The sequence below is a fragment of the Vipera ursinii genome, assembly GCF_947247035.1.
Source record: "Vipera ursinii genome assembly, chromosome: 7".
Lineage (NCBI taxonomy): Eukaryota > Metazoa > Chordata > Lepidosauria > Squamata > Viperidae > Vipera > Vipera ursinii.
This window is the reverse complement of record NC_139521.1, coordinates 57,155,535-57,181,899: the sequence shown is the minus strand read 5'-3', so window position 1 is coordinate 57,181,899 and position 26,365 is coordinate 57,155,535. Positions and strand designations below refer to the sequence as shown.

The 26,365-nt window shown below is 37.7% G+C and overlaps 1 protein-coding gene across 1 annotated transcript in view; it reads left to right on the top strand.

Moving 5' to 3' along the window:
• The window catches only part of TET2 (tet methylcytosine dioxygenase 2), an 83,723-nt gene extending 63,526 nt beyond the window's left edge, over nt 1-20,197 (top strand). Inside the window, exons 6-10 of the mRNA XM_083367057.1 lie at nt 803-953; nt 1,661-1,750; nt 3,032-3,169; nt 8,525-8,879; nt 13,434-20,197. Of these exons, the coding sequence (XP_083223183.1) occupies nt 803-953; nt 1,661-1,750; nt 3,032-3,169; nt 8,525-8,879; nt 13,434-14,800 (2,101 nt within the window). The 3' untranslated portion in view covers nt 14,801-20,197. The remainder of the gene's footprint in view (nt 1-802; nt 954-1,660; nt 1,751-3,031; nt 3,170-8,524; nt 8,880-13,433) is intronic.
• Nucleotides 20,198-26,365: the final 6,168 nt, after the last annotated feature.

Here is a 26,365-nt window from a genome sequence, read left to right as displayed (position 1 = left end):
AATCCTTTGATCAAGGAGATCTTCTGGCTGGTAAAAGACTAAAGTGTGTTATGATGAAACCCCCTTCCATCTCTTCAGAACCTTGTGTGTTCCCATCCATGTTTCTAGATGATTCTCTGGTCCTTTTTTGTACATCTTAGAGCTGAAAATCTTGAGGGGAAAGAAGGAATGGAAGAACATATACCAATTCCATTTTTCAATGGGAGTGTCAAATTTGTCTTAGAAAATGTATAAAATCATTCATTCATTGGTTCATTTAGATCAGGGGTGGAGAACTATGGCCATTTTATGACTTGTGGACTACAATTCCCAGAATTCCTGAGCCAACCATGTTCAGCTCAGGAATTCTGGTAGTTGAAGTCCACAAGTCATAAAGGAGCCATAGTTCCCCACCTCTGATTTAGAAGTATAACCTGTTTTTACTTCAGGCATTGATAGTGCTCTTTCCTTCCATTTTTCCCACAACAATAATACTGTACAAACATTCGGCAAAAAGAATGACTGGTGCAGAGTTACCCAGATAGCTTCCATGACTGAGGTGGAGGTGAATCTGTGCCTCAGCATGCCTAGCACAGCCTGTTCACCACTATACTACACTGGCTCTCATTTAATTTAAAACAGCTACATTTCAACAGTAAAGAAACTGCTTTAAAATAGCTATGGTATATATTTGATTTGTGCTTAGATTGTAAGCCGCCCTGAGTCTTCAGAGAAGGGCAGGATATAAATGGGATTAAAATAAAAATAAAATAAAATATATTGGCAGTACACTGATAACCCTTCTTTTTTTTTTCTTCCTTAGACGAACCTGTGCGTGCCAAGGTCTAGATCCTGAGACTTGTGGTGCTTCTTTTTCTTTTGGTTGTTCATGGAGTATGTACTATAATGGTTGCAAATTTGCCAGAAGCAAGATCCCAAGAAAATTTAAATTATTAGGTGATGATCCAAAAGAGGTAGGGTTGTCCTTCAATTATTTTTCCTGTCAGCCTGATAGAGAGACAGAGACAGAGAAAGAAAGAGAAAGACATCAGTTATAGTAATGAGATTTGGTACAAAAAGACTGGCAATGTCAACAGTCCATTTTTGTTTTCTTTAGTCTGGGTATTAGGCTTCAGCTATGTATTTTTTGTTGTTTTAATTTGTAAGTTTTAAACATTGCTCTTCTATATAAAGAATTCCAAGAACTGAAACAATAAATTGTTTGGATCAGTTTGGTTTAATATGGAATCATATTATTTAGACTTCAAATAAACATATTCAACCCCTCTTTCAATGCAGGTATTTTCAATTTTTCATTCCTGACATACCTTGCTTAAATACCACTAGTGGATATTCCATTATTTCCCAAGCCAATCTGTCATATTGCTAAACATTTCTTCTAATTTTAAACCAAAATCTACTTTCCTGCAGTTTCTGTTCACTGATTCTATTGCTTTTTAGAACAACAGAAGAAAAACCCATTATCTACACCAAAGTCCTTCAAATGTGTGAAAACAGCTATCATTTTGCCCCATGCTCTTCTTGGGAAATAGTTTTATGATCTGTTGAATCACAATACACTCAATGAAATAACCATAAGTGTTTTCAGAAATAAAGCTATTACCTGTAGCTAAAGTAATAATAAGCTGTTAATGAATGAAGTTTTTTTTAAAAAAAATAGGAAGAAAAGCTAGAATCCAATCTGCAAACTTTGTCAACTCTGATGGCACCCACTTACAAGAAACTAGCACCTGATGCATATAACAACCAGGTGAGTAAAGAAAAACAGAAATGTTTGGCAACAATATTAAGATTCATCACTTTATTTTGCCAATGTGTAAGTCTCCCAAGAAACAACTGCACTTAGAAGGTAGAATTTATTTATGAGGCTACATGTTTACTATTTGACATTAATATGAAAGAATTAGAAATCAACAAAAATTAATTGGTTTTGTTTCTTGCTACTATGTTGTCTCTGAAAATGCACTATTATGTCAGAGAGAGAAAAATATGTTTCTTTTCACCTTTTATGATGGAATTCACACTGATGAACCATGGCTTGTTAAAGCAGCACAGTTGCATGGTGTACATACTGTATAATAAAACCATTATTTTCAAGTCACAAGGACTGGGTTTATATCAAAACTAAGTAAATTATTTGTCTTAGCTGATGTATAAGCCCAAACCTCCAGGATGTTAAAATTGGAAATATCCATACTTGCAACCCTATGATTCTATGATTTAGCACGTAGTATAAAATTAACACTGCATGATTGGTTTGCTATCATTAGAACTGTATTAGAAAGAAAGGAACATTAGATTGGTCTTCCTTGGTGTATAACAATCAAAGTGTGAAGACCTTCCAGTCCTGATCAGAAGGGAGAATTTGAAATGGAGATTTCTGCAAGGGGGAAAGGGCGAGAAACAGAATATACATCACTACATTATAATCCAAGCTCTTCTCCTTAATAATATAACAATATTTAATCATTTTGGCACCACTGTGGTTAGGAATGGATGAAATATGCATATTGTTCTGCTTCTGTTGCTGAGGGCACTTCAAATTGGGTCTTTCAGGAATATACAGTATAGGTAAGGCCACAAACTAAACATATTGTTTGTCTCCACAGTTAATTTCTGACTCTTGCAAATATGTTGAAACTGGAATTCCCCAAATTCCCTGTTTGCAATGGGAATTTTTTTTATTGTGAAATGCTGAGAACAAAAAGAGGAATTCCTTCCAATATCTCATTTTATGATTTTTGGGGGGAATGCGTATATGACCACTGCTGATGAGAAGTATCTGTCATTATGAAAGGGAGAGAAAATTAATGGATGAAATTAAGAAGTGTACTACAGCCTATCATCCTCTGCAAATAATTTTAGACCAATGAGCACTGCAAATTTCAAACTACAGTATCATTCCCACCTTGGATATGGCCCTGCGGTGCTGCAACTTCAGAGCTTAAAAAGTCTATTTGTAAGAGCTATTTGGTAACATGCAGTTTTAAAATGTTGGTGAATTAAATAATATAAATATGTCTGTGTCTAGATTGAATATGAACACAGAGCTCCTGAATGTCGTCTGGGTTTAAAAGAAGGTCGTCCATTCTCAGGGGTCACTGCCTGCCTGGATTTTTGTGCTCATTCTCATAGAGACCTACACAATATGCAAAATGGTAGTACATTGGTAAGTCAGTGATTCAACAAACCATTACTCGTGCAAAACTAACTTCTTACATTAAGTTCATTATTTTTCATAATTTATATTTCTATTAAGCTGGCACATGATGTCCACCAAGGAAATACCTAAAATATTGCATCAGTAAGAATGCAAATCCTCTAGGCTTTTAGTTTTTTAAAAAATGAGATTCTCAAGGTTGATTCTTAAATTCCTTGCTCCTATTTGTCTTTTTGTTCTTTTTTTAGTACAGTGAATAAAGTAATTCTTGGAAACTTTAAAATATATAGTTTTAATTGGCCTGTGAATGCAGAATCTGTTTTAGAAATGTAAGCCTCAAGTGTATGTACAGAAATTTTGCTGTAAATTTAGTGCATTTTTTTCAAACTTACAAGATTGAAGTCCTTTGAAAGAAGTTCCATGTGTTCATAAAGAACATGTTCTCTACAGTCATGTATTCATCCCATTTCTCATATATCCCTTTGGAGATCCAGCCTGATGTAGCAGTTAAGGCATCAGACTAGAAACTGGGAAAGTATGAGTTCTAGTTTCATCTTAGGTACAAAACCAGCTCGGCGATCTTATGCACTTTCATCTTAGATTAGAAAGAGGCAATGGCAAACCACTTCTAAAAAATCTTGTCAAGAAAACTGCAGGAACTTATCCAGCCAACCTCCAAGATACTTGTTTGGACAGAAGAAAAAAATAATAATCTGTTTTATCTGTTTCTTTCCTTCCCCTTTTCACCTCAACTTTGCCACACACGGTCCTTTTTTGCTAATTCATCATCTCTTTATATCTCATGCCTAGCATTTATGACTTTCTGTTTGCTGATGATTGCCTCAAGGGAGCAATCAGGGTACATTTTCTCAAGAGTTGATTTATTCTTTTTACAATCTATTGTATTCTTAGTAAGTACTCCAAATCCATAATCCAAAGGATTTTTCTTACTGTTTCTTACTGTTCACCTTTCAGAGTCATACATTATATTAGTCCAGGGGTGTCAAACTGCCAGCCCATGAGCTGGTTGCATGATGTGGAGGTCGCACCCACCCAGCTCTGGCAATGCAAAAAAAGTCACGATACATCGCGACACGTCATGTGGCGCGGTGAGTTTGACACCTGTGTATTAGACAGCTATTCTGATCTTGTTTGTCATACAAACAGCCTTATCCTTCATAACCTTGTCATTGCCTTCCTCCCTAGGATTAATATGCTCTTTACTTCTTCACTGCACTATACATCTAAATGTATTCTTGAGCCCCAGAAAACAAAACAAAACAAAAACCTATCTACCATCTTCACTTCTTCACCATCAACTATAAGTTCACTTAGCATTCTGGTTAACACTACTTTTGCTTTTCTAATATTTAACATTAATTCAGATATTTCGCTTTCTACTTTTACTTTCATAATGGACTCTTCTGCATCTTTCTTATTTGGGCTGACGAAGTGCTATCATCTGTACGTCTCATTTTTTATCGCCAATTTTTATTCCACAGACGTACCTTCTCTATCTTTTTTTCCATATTATTCAGTATTTTTCTTTTGTCCTCATTTTTTGCAGCATTCTCTTATTATATGCATATTTTCCTATTCTGTTCTATTCCATTCCATTCTTCTGATCTATTAAGTGTATAACATATTTCTTTTCCTTAAGTCATTCTATTTTCACTTTAGTTTCATGTCTTTTTTTTCTTCCATGCCCATTTGTCCCATGATCTATTCTTGATATTGTCAAAATATGGTTCATCCCATATTTAGAACCTCTTATATCCTTCTCTCTCTCAATTTTTTATCATACGCAAACACATCATTGACAATTTTAGATTTACAGTCATTCCTCTACAGTGTATACTCAGATGTATGCTGGTCACATTTATGAAACAAACTGATCTTTTAAAAAACTCATACTACCAAATAGACACTATTATTTATTTTTGAGTCCCTGAATAACCCTAATTTTTTCTGCTCTTTCTTATCTTGTACTATCCATTTATTCCTCACCAATTTCCTCTGGATTCTATTTATCTAGAATGTTGCATGTTTTTTCCCCAAAATCCATATTTGATTCTTCTACTATTATTGTTTATTGTCACCAGCCTATAGATTCATATTTTCATATATACAACAATCTAGATGAATTACATTTTGACACAAACTTTTGCTCTTTCATTCCTAATTAAGCCTATAGCTTCATTTCTCTGCATATATCAACTCTGATCCACAAAATCAAACTTTCTTCTTTCAGATCAATTACATCCTTCCCTCTTTCTCTCAGTTTTATAGACATACAATATGTCTATGCCATAGTTATTATTTGTTGGGATCATATATGCTGATCTCCACTGCCATTTGATCTTTAATTAAAGCTTTCACATAACATTTTTAGTTAAATGGAGAATGTATAGTCAAGGTTATTCTAGTCATATCTATTTCTTGTACCGTATTCTCTAATAATGGTAATGAACATAAGCAACCAGTTTGAGCCAATATGCCATTAGTACAGCTGAAGCCCTATTGTAGGCCATGCAAACTATAATCTCTATCATGTAGAGACTACTTTATAAACCAGCACCTTATTGTATGCATTGTATCAACATTTAATACATTTTGTATTTGATACAGAATTTTTAGTACCTTCTATCATTGTAGCAAGCACACATTTAATTAAGCATTAATAAGGCCCATTCTGATCCTCAAGTTCACATTTCTAAAATATCCAATTTGATATGCTTAATTTCCATAAGCAATTCTACAAGATTTCCTCAGTTAATACTTCTTTTGTTATATGTCCCAGTTATTGTTGTTAGTTGCGAAGTCATGTCCAACCCATCGCGACCCCATAGACAATGTTCCTCCAGGCCTTCCTGTCCTCTACCATCTTCTGGAGTCCATTTAAGCATCAGCCTCCCAGCGTCCTGTGCGCTCCCACAGGGAGGGTCTCCTTAGGGTTCCGCCGGTTAGGGAATGCCGACGGATGGTTCCAAGTGGGAGGGCATTCTCTGTGGGCGCGCCAGCCCTATGGAATGAACTGCTGGTAGAACTTTGGACTGCCCCAGACCTTCGCTCGTTTCGCCGGGACCTTAAAACCTGGTTGTTTGATCTTGCTGGCCTGGACTGAGGGGGTTTTAATTTAATTTTAATTTAATTTTAATTTAATTTTAATTTAATTTTAATTTAATTTTAATTTAATTTTAATTTAATTTTAATTTAATTTTAATTTAATTTTAATTTAATTTTAATTTAATTTTAATTTAATTTTAATTTAATTTTAATTTAATTTTAATTTAATTTTAATTTGTTTAATTGTGGGGTAGTCTTATTTAATTCTATTTTAAAGTGTAATTATTTGTATTGTTTTAACTCGCCCTGTAAACCGCCCTGAGTCCTTCGGGAATAGGGCAGTATATAAAATCAATTAAATAAATAAATAAATAAAATAAGCTTATGCCTACTGCTTCAGTGACTCCATCCAGCCACCTCATTCTCTATCATCCCCTTCTTCTATTGCCCTCAACCTTTCCCAGCATTAGGCTCTTCTCCAGTGAGTCCTTCCTTCTCATTAGGTGGCCAAAGTATTTGAGTTTCAACTTCAGGATCTGGCCTTCTAAAGAGCAGTCAGGGTTGATCTCCTCTAGGACTGACCAGGTTGATCGCCTTGCAGTCCAGGGGACTCGCAGGAGTCTTGTCCAGCACCATAGTTCAAAGGCCTCAATTCTTTGGTGCTCAGCCTTTCTTATGGTCCAACTTTCATAGCCATACATTGCAACTGGGAAACTAAAAAGAGGAACTCGGTACCCGCACTTGAAATAAACAGACTTCCTTGGTATGGGTTGTCATTTCTAGGCCTACTCATGAAACTTCATTCTTTCCATTAAGGAATTCTTCTGACGTGTCAATTTCATTATCTGGTATCTAAATTTCTCCATATATTTTTCTCAGAAGCCATATAGGAGTGGTTTGCCATTTCCTTCCTTCAGCTTTGTTTTTAATTCCTTCTCTTAGGTGGGCTGGCTAAGGTTAAATTTGCCATTTCCCAAGGCAAACGTAAAAGGAATACGGTACTGATCTCTTGAGCGTGAGTGCCAATGAAGATTGGTTGCTAGGTGTGTTCCCAAAGTGCTACTTCTAGATTGGTCAACAAATTTGAAATCTTGCAGCCAATCATTCCCTTATTGATTGACATATTCTAACTTTTGTTCTGTATTAACAGAACTGCCAGCTAAGCGTTTAATAGGGTTAAACGCAAAAGACCATACCCTCTTCAGCAATGATTAGCAACCTGTATGCTGATGTGAATGTGTATATGAAGAAGTACACCTCATGTAAAATTCCTTTTTTTTCCAATTTTAACATACATGGACATATCAATATTTTATCTTCATTCAAGCAGCATATAAAAATAAAGGTGATGCAACTGAACAACACATATGAAAAATTGACTTTATTATTTATTTAATTTATTATTTGCAATTATTTATTCAACAAAAAAGATGCCATTTACTTCTGTAGAAAAACTAAGTTGGTTCTAATACTTGATATTTGGAAGTTGCAGTTTGTTATAAATGACAACAAGTCTCTTACAACAATTAGGGAGGGGACTTCTGTTCCTCCATGCAGATTTTTTTTCCATTCTGCAATATTTGAGGGACTTCTTGCATGAATATCTCATTTCAAATCACCTCACAGATATCAATGGGATTTAGATCTGGGCTTTGGCTTGACTATTCCGGAATCCTTAATTTCTCTTTTATTCAACCACTCCTTGTGCATTTACTCACCAATATTTGCCCAAATCTGTGTCATCAGTTGATGGATTTAATCACTGGAACTTTTATTTCTCAGAAATATTAGGTACCCCTAACATGAAAAAGATGCCAAAGACTTTATTTTGTACAAACTCACATGATGTACAAATAGTAGTGATAGTAGTACAGGAAAAAAAAGATGTTGACAAAATGGAGCCCACAGTGCCCCTAGGTGGCGCTCGCTGATCTCTAAATATTTTGGGGGTTTTTAAAGGAAAAAAGTAATGAAAATGATGAAATTTTCTAGAGAGCAAATCCCACAAAACATTCTTGCATGGTCTACATTATTTTAAATGGTTAGATTTTTAAAGAATTTTTGTTGTTGTTGTTTTTAATGGGTTACTGACCCCTGAGGAAATGGAAACTATTGAAAAAATAGAATATTTGTGGTTTTTTAAAAAATCATGTTTAATTTAGCTTGACAAGCTGTTTCTCAGGAAAAAAATAGCACTATGTGACTTTAAGGTCATGATCAAAAATTTGTTTGTAGGCCAAGTTTAACCTTGCATCATTTGCCAGTCGAAATGTGTCTTCCATCGTATTATTTTAACAGGTCTGCACACTCACCAGAGAAGACAATCGTGAAATTGGCCAAACACCAGAAGATGAACAGTTGCATGTGCTACCCTTGTATAAAATATCCAATGTAGATGAGTTTGGAAGCACAGAAGCACAGGAAGAAAAAAAGCGAAATGGTAGCATTCAGGTTCTTAGTTCTTTCCGAAGAAAAGTAAGGATGCTGGCCGAACCTGTGAAAACCTGTCGGCAAAAAAAGTTGGAAGCCAAGAAAGCAGCAACAGAGAAGCTGGCCTCCATGGAGAATGGGCCTAACAAACATGAGAGAGAAAAAGCAGCCTCAGCACGTCAAAAGCAGCTCAATGCAGAAGCTCATGGCAAGCAATTAGCAGGTATGTTTTTAGTAGGCATTAGCTATGACAGGGGTGTCAAACTCAACTTCATTGAGGGCCGCATCAGCATTGCGGTTGCCCTCAGGGGGCCGGGTGGGTGTGGCCTGGGTGGGCGTGGCCTACTGGGTGGGTGTGGCTAAAGTGCATATGGCCTACTGGGTGGGCATGGCCAGCTCTACATCTTTTGCATCAAGGGTGCCTATGGGGGCCTGGGCAGGAGTGGGACAGATCTGAGGGTCTCTGGTAGGAGGAGGGTCTCTGGGCCAGGGCCAAGGCAATGGGGGCCGTTCCCTCACTGTTTCCAGGATGGCTTCGCGGGCCGCATGAAACCATTTCACGGGCCGGATCTGGCCACCGGGCCTTGTGTTTGACATGTCTGAGCTATGATTTCAGCTCTGTCACATGTACCATATGGGCTATTTGTACTATGAACATGAGAAATATGAGACAGGATCACACTGTAACAAAAACCTTACTTAACATACATACATATGGGGTCCCAACTAACCAAGAAAAATGATTTTGGGATCACTGTTGATAGCTGAATGAAAATATTGTCACAAAATGTAGCAGCTTTGAAAAACAAATCTATGCTGCGGATTATCATAAAAGGACTGAAGATAAAACTTGCAACCAACATCATAGCACCTTTGCACAAATGTCTGACTCATAACTGACAAAGTATATAATATTTGGGGGGAAATGCAAAAAAGAGCAAGCAATCAATACCATCAAGTTGCGCAAGGAACCTTTTTATGAGAAACGACTAGAATATTTGAAAGCCTTTTGTTGGGAGAAAATGTTAATGAAAGGAGACATGTCAATGTGTGTAAATTATATATGGCACAGAAAAAGTAGAAAAGGAGGTTTTTTATTTTTATTTTTTATTTTTATGTCTTTCACACAGCACTAGGGGCAGGGCTCATCTAATATAGCTGATTGGCACGGGGTTTACAATAAACAAAAGAAATGCTTTTTAATAGAGTTAACCATTCAGAATTCATTAGGTATAGTGATGACTGATCCTTGGATGCCTTTTAAAGATGAAAGTAGAAGTGTTCAATACTTGAAACAAAATATACGAAGGTGCTTTAAATCTAATATTGGTACCTTCGGAAGCTTAAAGGAGTCAAACCTTTACCTGGGCCCTTAGAGCACCAAGTAGTTATGCAGGCTCCAGAAAATACATGGTTGAGTTAAGAGGTAACAAGGGAGCGCAAAAGTTTGATTGTATCCTATTATTGCTTCATTACACTTATTTACTGTGTTTCCCTGAAAATAAGACCTGGTCTATATTTTTTTGCCTCCAAAAGAGGCATTAGGTGTTATTTTCGGGGGGATGTCTTACCTCAGGTTTGCCACAACCAGACCTTCCATGCCCTGACACCTGTCATGCTGCTACCCAACTTCTTCTGCAGCCACTTGTGGCAGGATGCCACGTGGCACATTGTGCCAGTGCCGCTGCTCGCAGCAGGATGCCACATAATACATTGGGCTGTGGCACACACAAAAGGCGGCACTGGCACAATGCACCATGTGGCTTCCTTCTGTGAGTGGCAGCACTGGCACAATCCGCCATGTGGACTCCTCCCATGAGCAGTGGTACTTGCATGATGCATCATGTGGCCTCTTGCCACAAGCGGCCTTCAGCAACCAGAAGAAGTAGACGAGGCTGCTGCTGCTGGTGGTGCTGTTGCCATGAGGCGAGGCAGGTGTTGGGGTGGGGGAAGCCTGGCTACAGGGCCCTGAAGTAAGCAGGTGCAGAACGCATGGGGCAGTTCCACACACCCCACCCCCACCCCAGCTTGATTTTTACATGTGCACCTCACCCCACCTCATACAACCAGATAGTAGGACAGAATTGGTAGGATCTTAACTAGGGCATATTTTGGGAGTAGGGCTTATATTAGGCATACATGTAAAAATCAAGCTAGGGCTGATTTTCAGGACAGGTCTTATTTTCAGGGAAACACGATATTTCCTTTTCCTGAGCCTGTTTGACTATAAGGTCAAGGCCAAGGAAAATGATGGCTTCTTTAAGAAATTGCCAACAGGTACAAGGAGTATACTCACGCTAGATTTGAAGCACGTTTGTTTACATCAGAATTCAAGTATTGCACACCACCTCTAGATCAGGGTTTTTCAACTGGTAGAACGCATACCACTGGTGGTATCTCAGTACCTGGCAGGTGGTAGGCTTACAATGGGTTGAAAAGCACTGTAAAAAAAGAAGTGTAAAAGTGTAGCGGGATGAACTGAAGTGGCAGCAATGCAACACAGGTCTGAGGGAGAGTCTGCTGGAGCCGCAGTGTTTCTAGGGCTCTGCGGAGTGCCCAAGATCCATGCCAGGCTCCAGTTGATTGGTGCACAGCTCCAGCTGACTGGTGCTTCCAAAAGCTGCACACAGCCTGGGGAAAGGAGTCAGTTGCAACTACACCAAAGACAAAAGGAGGAGGGGGAGAGAAAAGAGGATGTAAAATAAACATGCCCCCAGGGCGTGTACATTTGGCTAGGGGCCGTCCTGGAGAAAGCAAGGGGTCGGCCCACCCTAACCTGCAATCAAAGGAGATGCAGTTGCTGCTCCTCACTATAGCTGGGTCGGGAGACTGTCCAACTTCACTCCGGAACTTCGGGGTTAGAAAGCGGAGGGGCAGCACTGTGTTTGCAGGTTTGGGGGAAAGTCTCCTTCTTCTCCCCCCAACAGGAAAGTCTCCTGTTCCCCCCACCCCCCTGCAGCTACCTACTTCAGAGCCTACCTGATCCTGAAGGGCCTGAGCCACGCTTTGCAGGACAAAGCGGGTGGACATATGCCAGCAGGCCTGTCGGGATTAGGAAGGCTCCGAAGCAGGTAGCTGCATGTGGTGGGGGGGAAGCAGGAAGCTTTCCAAAAGGTCCCGCCAGGCCTGCAAACGCAGCACTGTTCCTCCACTTGCCAACCCCAAAATCCCAGAGTGAAGTTGGGCAACCTCTAAGCGCCCCTGACAAGATGCAAATCTGCTGTAATCTTGGCTGCTGCCCCCCTTCCTTGGCAGGGCAAGGCTGGAGCACACGGCCTTTAGTCGAGGCTGCCAGCATGGTGGCGGGTGAGAGCACCAGGTGAGCGCCGCTTTGCAGGATGAAGCATATGGAAGTACTTGCAAGTCCTGTCCCAACTATGGTGAGGAGATGCAACTGTGTCTGTGCCCTGGGGCCGAGGAGAAGGAACCAGAGCAGTGCAATGGCTGGGCTGCCTTCTGGCCCACTGGGGTCTTCAATCCCCTTCCTGTTAGGAGTTCCTTAATAAGATTTGCTCTTCCTGCCTAAGATCAACAAGGTGGTTTTTCCAGAAAATATGTGAAGAGCTGTAATTAGTGATTTAACTATAGTTTCTTTTTGGCTGTGTTTTAATTTATATATAATGTATGTTTAATCGAGGAGGGCTTGGAGAGGTAGAAGTGGCCAATATGGAGGCTGCACCTTGCCCTCCAGATCTCTGTCTCCCCTGCAGATCTCTGGAGAGGAGGAGGGGGTGGCAGGGAAACTGTGTGAGAGAAAGCTGCCCCAACAAACCAGCATCCTTACCACACACGATTGGAAATGGGAATTCCCTTTCAAGAAGGACCAGCCTCCTTTGTGCAGGACCCGGGAGCGCTGCTCCCCTGCTGCCTCCTCTTGCTCTCCAGAGATCTGTCAAGACAGAAGTTGGACTCGGAGGAAACTGCTTCCTGCAAACGTCCTCCACCCCCTGCTTTGCCAGGAGAGGGCACCGGACAGGGAAACATCAACGATGTCTGGGATTGAGAAAAGAACATCTCTTTAGTGTGCTATACACACACACACGCACACACACACATTTCAAGCTTGGAGACTTGTATCCACATCTGAGGTAGCAAATTTACAATCATGCCTGGGCTTGGGGAGAAGACCCTCTCCTTCCTCTATGGATAAAAGTCCCCAAACCTGGAATGTGGTGTGTGTGCTTGTGTTTGCTCGCGTGCATGTGCTTGGCTGCTGTCAGTTTGGGGAGGCGAGATGTTTGTGGGGCACTGAGTTGTCCCCACATCAAGTTAGCCAGTGTGACTTGTTCCATTCCGACCCAGCTGTCTTGAGTCAACTGTGTCCAGTTAGTGGCGTCGAGCAGGCCATGCCCACCTGCTAGGTGACTGGTGGTACTCGAATACTGCCATATCCTAAAAGTGGTACAATCTCTAAAAAGGTTGAAAAGCCCTGCTCTAGATAAAGGGCTTTGAATACCTGTTTCAGGAAAGTACCTTTTTTAGCTTTCACACCGGCTTCCAAGTCCTCCTAAGATATCTGGGAAACAAAATGGTGGCAACATTTGGGCCTTGGCCTGATTCATCAAGGCTATTTTTATTTTCAGAGAGGAAATATGCCCATAACATTCATATTTGATCTAATTTCCCATATCTTATATTTGTGGCATAATTCAATTGCATAAACATTTTCCTTGAAAAGAAGAATGGGCAACATTTTTCCATAACTGAATTAATTCTATACAAATGACAAATATTTTTCCCAGCCTTAAAATTCTTTCCTTTTTTTCCTTGTGCCCAGATCTTTTGCATCTTTCAGGACCAGCTGTGCCACAACAGCAACTTTACCAACATCCATGCCAGGCTCTCCCTTCTAAACATCAATCAAATCATGGCAATTTATACTCTGCTTCTGATCCTACCAATCTCTACATGAGTCTGTCTAATCCAGCTAATTCATATTCAAACTGTGCACATCCTTCCAATCCTTATGGAGGATCCAATCCAATGAATATCTACCAGACTTCATCACAGCCTACAGGAACTTATTTGAATTCTTCCAGCCTCATAAATCCCTATTCTATTCATTTAGGTCAAAATAACCAGTACCCTCATTATCCATGCAATGGAAGCTTATCAATAGACAATTGTTCTTATTACAATTCCTATTCTGCTCAGAGTCAGCATATGGACTTGTTTAGGTATCAGAGCCAAGATTCTCTGTCTAAACTAAGTCTACCCCCAATACATACATTGTATCAGCATAGGATTGGAAATAATCAGAACTTTGGGCACAGGTACTTGAATTATGGAAACCAAAATGTGCCAGTAGATGCTTTTAACAAATGCACCTTTAGACCAAATGTTCATCATGCAGGTTCTTTCACACCTTACTCCCAGCATGAGACTGATAATCCTTTTATGGACATCACCTCCAGGCTAAAACCTAATCTAAATAATGCAGATGTGGACTTTATGAATAAAAATGGTGATCATCTATATCCCCCACCACACCTTACCCATGACTATCATAGCATGTTCAATGGCTCTTCTCATTCACTCCATCTCCAGAACAAGAATAGTCAGGCAGCTAATGGGTTGTCAAACCTCTTTCCAGATTTTAACCATAACAGAACTGCTTCTGAAGTAGGTGCAAATAAAACAGAGGTGCTCAATGCAGAGGATCCTGATGATGTCTGGTCAGACAATGAGCAAAGTTTTCTGGATCCAGAAATAGGTGGTGTTGCAGTGGCCCCATCCCATGGATCAATCCTCATAGAGTGTGCTAAACGTGAACTCCACGCTACAACCCCATTGAAAAATCCTAACAGGAATCACCCTACAAGGATATCACTTGTCTTCTACCAACACAAAAGTATGAATGAGCCAAAGCATGGTCTGGCTTTGTGGGAGGCAAAAATGGCTGAGAAGGCAAGAGAAAAAGAAGAAGACTGTGAAAAGTATGGTCCAGATTATGTGCCTCAGAAAGTACATGGCAAAAAAGTAAAACGGGAGCCTGCTGAATTAAACGAGAACCTGGAACCAACCTATTTTAGATTTATCAGGTCCCTTGCACAAAGGACGATGTCTCTTACCACAAATTCCACAGTAACCACATCTCCATATGCCTTTACACGGGTTACAGGGCCTTATAACAGATATATATAAAAGTCACATCTTTGTTTATTACCTCATCCTTTTAAAAAAATTCCTCTTATATTAGATAGGATCAGAGCAAAATACGGTATTTTTCTTTTTCACTTGTCATTGAGGAAATCTTCTCCATCCTAGCAAAATAAGTAATTTTACCACTGCATATATTTGGAGAGCTGTCACAAGTAAGAATTTGAAATTAAAACCAAAGTATCCTATGCAAAAGTAAGAAGACATAACCAGTTAGGACTGAAATACTGCTATTACTACTGGTAAAAAGAATGACCATAATTTTAAAATTGTACATCTATAACCATTTTTTCTCAAGAGCAGATTAAGCAAGGAGTGTTTTTGTTTTTACTAGTGAAAACTCTGTAGTATTTCTTCTGCAGAACATTTAAGATTCTGCTCGGTGCTCAACTGATGGTATACAGAACTGGTTACTGGAAATGTAGCTTTTTAGCATAGAACATTTTGTTTGTTTTTGTTAGGCTTTGTTTTGTTTTGGCTATAATTTTAATATAAATTGATAATAATCAGGATAGCTACACTTATAACAAAAGCACTGACTTTGTTTTGGCTATTCTAAAACTTGGTGCTGTATACAAAAATGGTGTCTACTGCAGCATTTAGATAAGTTTTAATGTCTTTTATTAGCACTAGATAAGGTAAAAACAGATCCTGCTCTCCTTAATCTGTAAACAAAACCTTTACATTTGTGCTGACATCGAGTTAATCTGATTTTTTTTATTAAAAAATAAATAAAAATCAGCTACAACTCATTGTTTAAACATGGGTGTCAACCTTTTGGCTTGCCTGGGTCACATCAAGTGAAAAGGAATTGGTTTCAGCTGCATATAAAATATATAATATAGTTATTGTGTATAAATCACATAATGTTAAACGTTTACAATCCTGTGGAGGCACATTACTAGCTGTCCAGCCACGAGTTGGACACACTTGTTTTAAAACATGGAAATCTGGATGAAACAAGGGCAAGATCCAACAAAGCTACCATATGAGTACTGCAGGCGGAATGTGCTACTGTGCCAGTGGCAGATAGAACAACAAAAGCAGTAAAGGCAGCTTTTGAGAAATATTTTTCCCGGTAACTTAACACCCCACAGAATTGTAAAACAGAAAAGAAACTGGTCTTCTTTTGTTCGCATAAAGCTATTGAAGATAACAATTTTATCTTGATTATCAAGAAAATGCAAATAAGGCTTTCATGCCACAGCCCTGAATTCTCATTCTGCTACTTCTCCAAGCGAACTAAGCTTTGTTGGATCTCACTAGAATTCATTCATTTGGCAAAGATCTAATTAAGAGCAGCAAACAATAGAAAAATATTTTGTGAATGGTGCTTGAAGAACTGTTTGCCACTGATGAACGTTAATCTGGGTGCTAAAATTTTCCAAACATTTACTGTAACATTAAAAGAAACTTATTTGAAGAAATGTATTTAGTATATAGATATTAAATTCATGTATTACCCAGTATGACTGGGAGTCAGGTAACATATACATTTAATAACTTATTGTTATGATGATTATTAAGAGTAATCTGCAGTTAGAATTGTAGTCTAAGATTAGTGAAAAATTAATTCAGGACTTAATGACGAACTCAAGAATTATTAAGATACTTAAGGATATAGACAGTTTCAGCAAGGCAGCTTTCTGTAAAAATTAAGATATTCAGGTTCAATAAATTCAAAATTTCCAAATATTCAGTAAATCCTTTAGGCATGGCTCCAAGGGTTCCAGTCATGATTGCTATAACAGCAGATTTTTTTCCCTTTACTTACTCTGTTCAAGCAGAGGAAACGGAATTTAAAAAATAATACAAGCTTCATTTTTTGGTGCTTGTCTCACACAGGTGTATTGTGAATATTAATTTTAACTATTTTGATGAAAAGCTCTTTCTTGAAATAGCATACATTTTAAGTTTTTAATATATAGTCGCAGACAAAAACATGTTAAACTTACAATTTTGTCATGATTTTGAATGACTTTTTAGGGAATCATAGCACTCTAAAGATTATGGTTACTGCTTTATTTAATAATCATGGATTATTTATGTCATGGTATATAACACTGCTCAGTGTAATGTGGCCGTATTTTCTAAGAAATGTTGAGAAGAGTCAACACAAAGAAATACAGGGTTATACTGTAGGAGCTTTGGGGCTTGGGGAGAATACAGTAGAGGCAGCTGGCTTGCTGTGATGGTTTTTGATTTGGTAGTTTGTATAAAAGTGTAAGCAAAACAGATGTATAGTAACTTGTAAACAATTTTAAAGCAATGTTTTAGTATTTTAATAATGTACAAATATATAAATATATATTATATATATCTATATATCTATATATGGATTTGGAATTGAATTCACATCATGGTGCTACTTGGCCTGTTGTCTAAAAAAAGTGTGCTAAAACTATCTTCAAATTTTGTTTGAATGATGTTCCTACTTGTCATATACCTCAACTTTACTTGGCAGTAGGATTTTAATGGAGATATATAAGGTATCATGTTCCCCTGATTTTCTGCTTGGCTAATATTTGGGAAAAAGTAATTCTCACTACTTGATAGCAAGTGTAACTTGAATTTTAACACATAGTTTGGTTCTAAAAATTCAGGGATATATCCTCTCACAATTTCCTTAGTAAGCCAATGTATCATCTGTGTATGTGTATGTAAAATTTTATTGTACAGATTGATAAATATTGTTGAACCCTTTTTTAAAATTCTACTTTATTTTTGAGAATCTCAACTATTTTTTAATTCTGCTTCTAACTTTTACTTGTAAATGTATTGATGGCAAATTTTTCAGAGTAAACCCATTCTTTTTTATGACAATGGAAGTGCATTTTTAATATTGTAAATTCTGTTTGAGGTTTCTTATTTTAACCCTCCCCTCTCCTTTTGCATGTTACATATAAAATAAACCATAGATTGCACTGAGCTGACAAGAGGACAAAGTAGGTATTTGGCAGCTGACCATTTGCAAGGAGGTTGTGCCTTTTCCAAATTCTATAAATATGTTTTTAGCCGGGTTTGCTTTTCATTTCATGAGCTTTCAAGCCAGAGTTTAAAGAACAGAGAGATTCATGGAGAAAAGACTGCACGAAACTACCAGTCATGCCAAATGTAGACTACCTTTAGAGTTGGAGGCAGCATATCTCTGGATATTAGTTGTTGAGACACATTTGGGAAAGAAGTATTGGTATTTGTATTCTGTATTCAATATTTTGCATCTGGTTGTCTATTGTGAGAAAAGCATGCTGGACTTGTTAACTTTTAGTCTAGCCCAGATGGTCTTACATTAGGCATAGGCATTTATAGAGTATGGCCAGGGCTTTTTTTCTCATAGAATGCTCAGAACGGAGTTCCGGCACCTTTTTTGGATGGAACCTTGTAGGCTAGGCAAGGCGGGTTGTATGACATGTGTGAGTTCCGGCACCTTTTTCTTTTACAAAAAAAGCACTGAGTATGGCGGTGCAATATACAGTATATACATACATAAGAATGTATGTAAAGGGCCTGATTACTCTTATTTTTTTCACTCAGTATCAAGGGTACCTGGGCATACCATATCTGGGCTGCTGAAATCAGAATAACTACTATATGGCAGCAAGCATTTTTCTGCATGTCCTTGTTTCCATCCAGTAAATTATTTTGTCCATAATTTTGTCATCCAGACTTTTGCAAACCAGCTACAGTATGCCTAGAGGAACCTGGTGCCCTTTGGATATTGCTGAGCTTCCACCCAAAACAGCTGTAGATCAGCAAAATCTGGAGATGTTCCTGACCCTTATGTTACACAATCAATTTCCCAAAGATATCAGTGGAATCATCAAGTTGCATAAAGAGTAACCTTTGCAGGACCAATGCCTTCTCTTTGTTTTTTATTTAATTGAGTTTTATCTAATTATAATTCTTAATTGACTATGTCATGGTCAAGCATATGCAATGCTACACAAGTCCACAGCTCTCACTTTAAATATATAAGCTTAATTATATCATACACAGTCACCCCAAACTGGAGCTCTGAGGTGCATATAGATGCCTTGCTATGGGCAAGGGCTGTTACATTTTGAAATAATGTAAAGGAAACTTTCTTCCTTTGAATAAATCAGAATTCTCTCTTCACTGTTGTATAAATGTATAAGCATTGTTGGATTGGAGGACTTGTCTATTAGGTTAATTGAACTTTAGTTATTCTTTACATGGGTCTCCCTACTTAAAGCAATGTTGATTAAAATACAAACCCATACAATACAGGTAGTCCTTGCTTACCAACCATTTTGTTTAACAATCATTCAAAACTGCAGCCATTGAAGGATCCATGTGAACGCTGTTCAGGTGCTTCAAAACCAGCATACGTTTATGACTCTTGTAGCATCCCACACTCATGACTTTCATTTGTGAGTTTCACAATTGTCTTTCACCATTGCATTTACGGAGAATGTGGAAATGAAATTGCCAAGTCACAATCACAAATGTCTCGCTTAACAACTACAATGATTCACTTGGCTCTAAGTTGACATGGTAACATGGTTTTTCACTTAGTGACTGCAACACTTAGTGATTGAGTTGCCAGTCCCAATTGTTGGTAAGCAAAGACTACCTCTGCATGATAGGCAGCTTCGCAAATTTTTCCTACCTTGTGCAAAACAATTTGAATACTGTTGTGATTGGCAGATTCCACATAATTTTTCATTCATCAGTATGCTGAGACTGCATAAGTGGAAGCACATTGTTTAATTTAGTATCATTTTTCGGATGCAGTGGTCAACTCCAAATATAGTGCAACCTATGTATGCCCTTTCTAGAAGGGCATCTTTGTGTCTTCCCTTGCCAAATTGCTTACAAACAGAAGACAACTTCATTGAGGATGAGATGTCAGGGTAAGGAGGAGAAATGCATCTTGTGAATGAAAATTGTGATACTAATGTATGAAAGCTTGCATAAGAGTGAGACAGAAAGACAAAGCAAATACAACATAGCTTATATAGGATTATCAGGTTGATTATAGCCATACTTGAAACGTTTCTGAGTGGTGTCAACTCTACTTGAATGATTGTTTTCTTCAACTTGATTAATGTGCAGCAGCATTAAAATTCACTATTAAACACAGTGGCTATCTTTTATAGAGAAACTCCAACAGTTTGACACTAAGATTATTCATTTTTTATGTGTGCATTTCTAAGTTTATGTTCTGCTGTTTGGGTATTTGTTTGTTTACTCTCGCTCATTTTTTAAAAAATTTGTTTTGTCCATTAAAATCTGAGAATGGTTATAAATATTGTAAGTATTGTAATGAATGCAGGTTATTTGAAAAGCTGTTTTATTATATCATTCCTGATAATGCTGAAATGTGGATGTTTTTAATAAAATTTATATTTATTTAATGCACTCTGTCTTGTGAAAACCTGCTTGCCAGATTTAATCCTTCTTTACTTGCACTTATTCAGTAATTAGTAACAAGTTTTTAAAAAGTGGTCGGGCCTTCCAAGGATCCAAGACTGAATGAGAATGGTAACTGTTTAATGATATCGGCTTGGGAAAAGTAGCACTGCTACTTTTAATTTTAAATGTATTTAATTTTAAATGTAAATTTAAAATTATTAATAATTGTTTGTGATGGAAACTTCAGAGAATTAGTGAAGGGTACCTAGGTGACTGGCAAGAATTTACAGGGGTGTCAAACTGCCAGCCTGCAGGCTGGATTCATCATAGCAAAACCGCGCCCACCCCATTGCTGGCAATGGAAAAAAAGTCACAATATGTCACAACACGTCGCATGACGTTGTGAGTTTGACATCCCTGATTTAGAAGATAAGACAAACTACTTTTTAGTAGTGACCAGAGGGAACCCTAAGAAAAAAAATGAGCACGGAAATGGTGTGAAAGATGCGACATGAATGACTCCAGTAATAATAGACACAAGTCCTGTATGAAAAGTGTAGATAGGTAGATAGACAGGACAAATAGCAGAAAAAAGAAGCTTCTTGGAACAGCAGGAAAATAATTTAAATAAATAAATTTAAATAAAAGTTTGTGGAGTTACCCTAGTAAAAAGTATGAAAAATCAAGATAAGTGGAGGTTGTGAATCAATAATCTATACAACAATGGTTGCTACAAAAAATGAGAATTAGATAAAGATTTTGTATAATCAAAGGCAGAATAATTGCAAAGAAAATAGTCAAGAAGCAAGGAACTGTTTAGATTAAAACAGACAGGAAAATCCGGAACAATTTTGTTGGAAATAAAATACTGTTTTCAAAGTTGGGGTGGGCGATCAAATAGGAAGCTTGCAGCAAAGTAAATGAGATTAATAATAAAAATGAAGCAATTTGAGGTGAAATTGAAATAAAGGAACACTGGAAATACTTTATAGATTTTTATGGGGAAGTAAGAGTTAAGCCATCCTAGTCTGATTTGTGATAATGATAATGATATATCAAACAGTAGAGTCAAAATAAATGCTATAAATGTTAGCATCCAAGATACTAAATTTGGATTAAAGTCGTTATGCTATAAATGCTAGGACAATGTTAAAAGTGGCAGTACTGCCTAGAGAAATACAAAAGTACAGTTTGTCTATGACAGAGGTCCCCAATGCCCAGTATGTGGACCAGCACCAGGCCATGGCATGCTAAAAACTGGGCTGCGCAAACAAGCGAAGCCCCATCCATGGGCTGCAGACAGCATGTGAAACCATAAACCTTCCAGTCTATGGAAAAAAATTCTCTCCGTGGAACTGGCCCCTGGTGCCCAAAAGGTTGGGGGCTGCTGGTCTATGAAGTAGTTGTATTATTTAATATGTGTACTGAGAATGTATCTGTGCCTGATGATTAGAATAATCATCTAGTTCTTCCTTTATACAATGAATGACAAAATGAATGACAAAAATGAATGGAGAAACTACTGAGAGTTTAATAGTGTCTCTGGGAAGGTATTTGGCCCGAACTCAGGATATAGGAAATGACAATGAAGCAAATCTAGGAAAAGTAGTGAAATTATATGTTTGACAGGAAAGCTTTTCATCTCACATTTATTGATTTAGAGAAGTACATGGTAAAGTGAGCATGTTTCATGAAATTGCAGAGTTGCAGGTTGGTTGTTGAATACAATAAAAGAGGTATGTGAGTGAAATGCAGCATGCGTCAGAACTAATGGGATATCCCAAATGTGGTTGCTTGTTATTGGTGTCCTACAATAATAGGCATCCCAGTGCTAGTATTCATTACCAAGACTTACTAGCATTCTACTCTCATTATGAAATGTTTCCAAATGTTCAGAAGTACAAGAAACCAGAAACACAATTGGGACCACGGAGTAGATTTCCTCAAATTGGACTCCATCCAGGTAAGTGTATATCAGTTTTGGAATTCCCAAATTCATGGCCATTGTAGAGCTTTCTGGAATTTGAAGACCACATATCTAAAAGAATCTGACATTTAGAAAGACTACTAAATGTGCTTAGTAGCACCGCTGTTATTACTTAGAACAGACTAAAATTAGAAGATGCAAGAAAACTTTGATCATATTATTTTTTAAGATAAATATGGCCTTTATTTTCAGTTGTTTGGTTTATACATAATATTAAATTAGGTATTTCTGGCTTAGTAAACTCATCCATAAAGCTTCACTTCTCATTCTTGAATAAGAAGCGAAACGTCTTGAAAGAAAAACAAGGAAGTCCAGTTGTCTCATGAAAAAAGCACCTTTGGGACAACCAGGATCTGGATGACTGAGAATCTCCAGAGTTATCCATAAAATCTTAAACAAACTGAGAGATAAGGTGACTTGCTTTAAATGAAGAGCAAGGGGCTGGAATGATAGCTGGTGAACAATTTCTATCCCCTAAATTTCAGAAGTGCATTGCCTCTGCTAAAATTATTCAACAAAAGAGACATAAAAGAGTGTAAAGGGAATGATTTGGGATGTGATTTTTGTGCCAGTTTTTTTAAAAATGTGCCTGCCACATAGAAACCATAAGGATAAAAATGCGAAATCCTTTGTGATTACAAAACGTAACAGTGACCACAGTGTTCTTATCTGTGTACACATTTCTGAAGTTCTAAAAATCTGTGAATCAGCTTGCTTAGTCCTCAGGTGCTTTGTTCCCATCTTCTCCAGTGCCAATCAACCATAATTAAATATGTAAGTGCCATTTCCCGGGATGTTATTGCTCTGAGAACTCTGGAAGAGAGTTATGTAGATGACTCTCCATAGACCATGACTATGAAGCAATAGTAGCAATTTGGCACAGAAAACAAGTCATCAAGAGACACACTCTAAATAAGGTTTCTTGTTCTCCCGACTTCATTATAGCATTAAAACATTTTCAGAGATATTCAGCAAAATACAAAACAAAGATTAGCCCTTTAGCATCAGCTTTACTGCCAAGGATGGATTTCAATATTTTTTAAAGACATTATTTTTGGATGGGAGGTGAAGTGGCAGGTGGCTTTCCAAGTCTATCAAGGGGGAAAAAAAGTCAAAAATAATTGAGAGTGACAGGAAAACCCTCATTCGCTTGCCTTTCCAATGTTCTTTATTACGGTGAAAAGATGGAAGGAAACTCCAGGTTTTTGAGCTTCCTTCCTAGAACTTCAGTCACTGATGTTACAGTAGCTTTTTTCCAGGCTCATTTGTACCCACCTGTTTTACTAATGATGGATAACTTTATTTATTTATTAAATTTACATGCTGCCCTTCTCACTATCAAGCGACTGGCAGCTTACAACATTGTAAAAGCAAGTACAAAATGTTATAACATGAAATATTAAAATAAAGATTAAATGAGTTAAAAACCAAAATATAATGGGGTAGAGGTTGGACCTTTCTCCTAGTCCACTTATCACCTCCACCATGATTGTTTCTCATTATTGGCTGATGACATACTCCATACTTCATTTTCCTGTCTCCTGTTCTGCAGTGTCTTGCTTTCTTCCAGAGGGTTATAAGTGTTTTTTTTCCTATCAGGCCTTGAAAATTCCAAGTGTACAATATTTTTACATCTCTTGCTTCTGGTCTTCACTCTTGTTGAGTTGGCTTGCTCATTTGTTTGAGTTTTCTTCCGATGGAAAGCTACTTCCTATATCAGATCCTGTTCTAGCATTTCCTTGATTTGATTTGATAATCCTTTATCCTGCATCCTCTTTTACTTTGGCAGATGAAAAAATAAGGATGCACCTTGTTCCTAGTGACTTCTAAATGAACAGCAAACTTTGCAATCCTTATCAATAGTTTTATGCTGTCCTGTCATCACACTGTGAAGTTTATAATTCGAAACATCTTGATTTCTGTTACATACCAATGCCATTGTGAAATGACTGCCCCTGTATCAAAGTGCCCGTGTTTTCCCCTTGTTCCTGACTGCACTGGGCTCAAAATTTCCATGAAAGAGAAAGTATAAATCAATCGGTTTGCTTTTGCTTTTTTGTTATTTCAAGGAGCGAAGAATACAAGTGTAATCATTTGAAATATAAGTATAGAAAAAGCTAGCTTTTAAATAAGCACAACTCATTTGTTTTAGTAAAAGCAGTGGGGAAAAAAATCTCAGCATCTCAACCAGCACAGACTTGAGCCAGTAAAAAGGCCATTAATGTGCTTTCCACTGAGAATCTGAAAGCAGCAGAATCATTGCTTGTTCAAGGGCCAACATAAAGGCGAGGGGGGAAGCCAAAATTACATTTATGATTTTTTTCTACTGCAGTTATAATTGGGCTCCACAAGGTGCTCCATTCTCTCAGAAATCACCATGACCATTTTATATCATTCACAGTCGAGGCAAGTTCATTTTGTTATAATGAAGACAGTTTTTTCAAAAGTGCCATTATGGGCCAGAAAGGCCTATATGGAGAATTTGCCTCCAAAAGAAACCTTTTCTGTCCTGGCAGTGACAATGTTAGGTGGCAAATTACTTCATTCCCAAGTTCTAATGATGCCTCCTAGAGTTCCTTACTAGCCTGCTTGGAAGTGGAGTTCACCAGATTGGCACACTTAACTTCCCTCAATAGAAGAGTAGAAGTTCTTCACTGTGAAGAGGCTGAAAACAAAGAGAATTGCCTGAGGCACAAAGTATTTGCCTCTGTGCCTGGTTATTGAAAATACTTGACCTTGAATAGAGAACTACAAAGTACCCAAAACCAAGGTGTTTTGACATTTCCAACAGAGATCATTTGTAGACATATTGTTTGTTTGTTTAATCAGTTTTTTAAAACCATCCATCTATCTGACAGAGGGACTTGGGGTGGTGTGCAAGTAAAAAATATAAAAGGTAAAAACAGTATATACAATTTACAATTCAAAAAGGCCAGGATAGGATAAAAAAATAATATTGAAGATAATTAAATGGTGCAGGGGAGGACTTTTAAGGCAGGTAACCAGCCCTATGGCTACATGCTCTTCTGTGAGCTCCAAGTAACACTATGGAACCAAGAGACTGGGGGCCCTATCTCCTCTGAGGGGAGAATATTCCACAGGGTGGGGACAACGGCAGAGAAGGTTTTCTTACTTGACCCAGCCAGTCAGAATTCTTTAGCTGACATGATCTACAACGTACCTTCCCTGCTTGACCAGGTGGAATGAGTTGATGTAATAGGACAGACGGTTCAATAGGTAACAGAACAGCAAATATTTATTTGCTCCAAATATATTTATTTTCATTAGAAAATGCTCAATTTCATAAATTTTAAATTTTCATGACAATTTGGGTAAAAACACTAAAAACATTCACCTTTCCCTGCCCTTCCCCCCCCCCCGGGGGATCTGGTTTGATAAAATTTCTGACCTCTTCAAGGGACTGAAAAGCAAAATTGCAGGTTCTTTGAGAATCTCATTTCTGTCTTGGAATTAGTTAATCTCTGATCAGAAACTTAATTAATTTCCAGAGAACCTTAGTTTGACTTGGGCTGTCTAGATCCAATGCTCTTAGTCATCTTTGGCTGGAAGAATTGTCACGGAATGAGGGAACCCAGAGTTCCTTGTTACCTCCTAAGTAAGTCATGTCTTAGCATACTGTTGGAACACCACATTCTTTGCTTCAGTTTAATTATTCATCTTTATAAGACAAGACAATGAACCATTTTTCCTCTCCTGTTTAATGTTTGATTCTATAAATAACTACCCTGTATAGAATACTAAATTATTGCCAAATTTAATTATTGAGTTAATGTTAAACATATTTAATTCTCTCAATTTAGGACCACCCACTTGTAGTTGAGAAGAACAGTTTCTTGGTGGCAAGGCCTTTCTTACAGTAAAAACCATGGTATAATCTTATGCAGACCTCAGTTGAACCTGTAATCTTATATAAGGATGTATTTTTGAACTTTAAAGAAAACTTCACACAGAATTATGAAATGTTTAGTGTTCTGTGTTTGCATTTCTACAGTAACTATAAAACAACCTCTGCCCTACTGGGCATTATCTAATAGTTCACAAGAAGCTCTTATTCCAGTGATTAAGATTTAAGATGCTGCTTAACTCTCATACAGATCATAAGGACTCTGAAGTGTTTCATTAACCCTTTGCAACAACCAGCCAATGTGCTTTATTCATAAACCATT